Below are 2500 nucleotides of genomic sequence, written 5' to 3'. Positions count from 1 at the left end.
CTTTAAAGGGAACATAGCTCTTGTGGTTAGTATATGACATGCTCAAAAAAGATTTAGAATATTACTTACTCCATAAGGTAATGTTTCAGTAATACTTTCAATTGATAATTCAGGAGAATTTTTATTTACTAAAAGGGAGAGATAAAACTTAATTGTACATGGAAATAAGTCTTACACAGACAAGTGGTGTAATTATCCAAGATTCAACAAATTCCTATTTGATTCTCTTACACAGACAAGTGGTGTAATTATCCAAGATTCAACAGATCTCTATTTGATTCTCTTACACAGACAAGTGGTGTAATTATCCAAGACTCAACAGTTTCCTATTTCATTCTCTTACATAGACAAGTGGTGTAATTATCCAAGATTCAACAGTTTCCTATTTGATTCTCTGTCTAAATGTCACTCCATGGAATGAGTAAATGTTCTATGAAAGAAAACGCTATATGCAACCAAGGAAAAATATCAAAATACACAGACAGATGATAATTATTATCATAAATGTACTTACAAGACACTAGGGTCAATTGGAGTTTTAATATTAACTTCAAGATGCGTGTTTGGTGGCACCATATTGAGGGCAAAGAGGGCAGGAAGCCAAAATTTATGGAACCTCTCAGGCCAGAGAGTCCGATGTTCAATCTATTGATAAATAGAAGCCAAAGCCAGATTATCCCAAGGGATGAACATTATATAAACAATGTATTATTATAAGTACATGCTTAAATTTAACGTCAAATCACTATGTAATTACATACTGTATCTACCCTACTAGCAATGCAACCTACTCCTTTTCATAGGAGCCCTACTATATCTGTTGCAAGTTTCTAAAGCTTGATGTTTTTAGAATGTTGTTACCCTTAAGGACATGACTTATCGTCAGAATTTTGTTTCTATAACATAGAATCTTTTTCAATGAAGAAGGATGGCAATTTGGAAATTTTGTATCTCCGTTTTCCATTTTATTGATGAATCATTGAAGAGTGTCATGGAATGTAAAAGATAAATTTATGAGCATGTTCATGAAACACAGGAAATAAAAGTAAAATAATTGTAACATAGTTGCGTCTTTAATCAGAAAGAATGACTATACGATACCTAAAATACCTTAGCCACTCAATAAATCCCATATAATAACTATATTCATAAGGTGAAAATAGGTATCTTGGACATAGAGTTTCTGAACAGTCATAAGGGAAATATTCTGCAAATAACATTTAAGTATTTTTATATAAGGGCTTATCTTAATTTTTAAGGCATGGGGCACTCAACAATACACTTTTATCTCATTTTTTACTTTCCTTGAAAATATACTAAGTCCAATAAATTTCCTGCATAAAAATAACAATTCTCCTCTTGTTTTTTGAGAACTGACTTACATTGCACCAAAGTCTCCTACTAAACCCTCTTGTGACACCTATTTTCATGTACAACAGGTAACAATTTAAACTTCGGTAATGATCAGTGTCTTCAAATGAATTATGTCCTTTTGAAGTTAAATTAGGGAGATTTTCATGTCCAGAGGTAGTCAGATACTTTGTTTCAATAAAGTCACATATATCTCATTTTGATAACAGGAAATAATGTCGTAAAGCATTTCTAAATAGGCAAAGACAGTAATTAGAATTACAGCAATCATTCCCCGACTACATCAGAGGGAATGGATATATCATAGGATGCAATGAAGTGCCATCATAATACAATGCATTCATAGTTTTTGCTTCCAGTAAATTATCTTCTTTTTATATCTGAACTCGCCAATGTGTTATTCATTGTATAATAAAAGGGTTCACTTACTTATAACATGCTTTTACAGATTAAACAAATATATAACGATCTAATAGAAAAGATTCCTTTAAATTCTGATAATATCATTTTAACCCTACTCTTGGCTCTTGGCAAAGCTACCTACTCATTTACTAACCTAAGGGTGCAACTGATTTAAATGAAATAAATTAACACAATTCCGACATTTATTCTAGAAGAGCCACTGGGAAGAAAGTTAAGTGAATGTTCTTTTCTTGTTTTTTTTTTTTTTTTTTTTTTCTCCAAACTACCAGTCGACCTACCTTGCGAATCTCTGCTTCAGCAGAACGATAGTGCGGTGCCATAATCCCATTCCTATATACATCACGAAAGGCAGAAACCAATCGTGTCAGAGGATGCCTTGTGGGAAAAAGTTACATGAATTCATATTAATACAGTTATGGTTTAGTAAAATCTGAATTTATCTGGGGATATTTGGCACTGTTGTACCTAGGGCATTTCAAACCCCATCATAACTGAGAAGAAAGAAAGTTAAGAGGTTTGGACAGTAAGATAGACATGAAAAGCATATGAGACAAGGTGCAATAATATAAAACTTAGACTGGATAAAAATGCCGCAGTTGCACTAAAGAATAGCAGAGGCTAAGTAGTAAGGTAAAGGAAAGGAAAAGAGAAAAGATGATGAGTAGAAGGCTAAACAGTAGATACAGCTAAAGTCCAATTGAAAACT

At 32.6% G+C, this 2500-nt stretch overlaps 1 protein-coding gene across 1 annotated transcript in view; it reads right to left on the bottom strand.

Annotated features, from left to right (window-relative positions):
* The window catches only part of LOC137633604 (carbohydrate sulfotransferase 9-like), a 5241-nt gene that overhangs the window by 1598 nt on the left and 1143 nt on the right, over positions 1-2500 (bottom strand). The window contains exons 3-4 of the mRNA XM_068365870.1: positions 2073-2169; positions 515-645 (exon numbers count right to left, since the gene is read on the bottom strand). Coding sequence (XP_068221971.1) covers positions 515-645; positions 2073-2169 — 228 coding nt within the window. The remainder of the gene's footprint in view (positions 1-514; positions 646-2072; positions 2170-2500) is intronic.

This window comes from Palaemon carinicauda, chromosome 43 (genome assembly GCF_036898095.1).
Source record: "Palaemon carinicauda isolate YSFRI2023 chromosome 43, ASM3689809v2, whole genome shotgun sequence".
Taxonomy (NCBI): Eukaryota; Metazoa; Arthropoda; class Malacostraca; order Decapoda; family Palaemonidae; genus Palaemon; species Palaemon carinicauda.
Note: the sequence above shows the minus strand (reverse complement) of the source record. Positions and strands in the feature narration are given on the sequence as shown.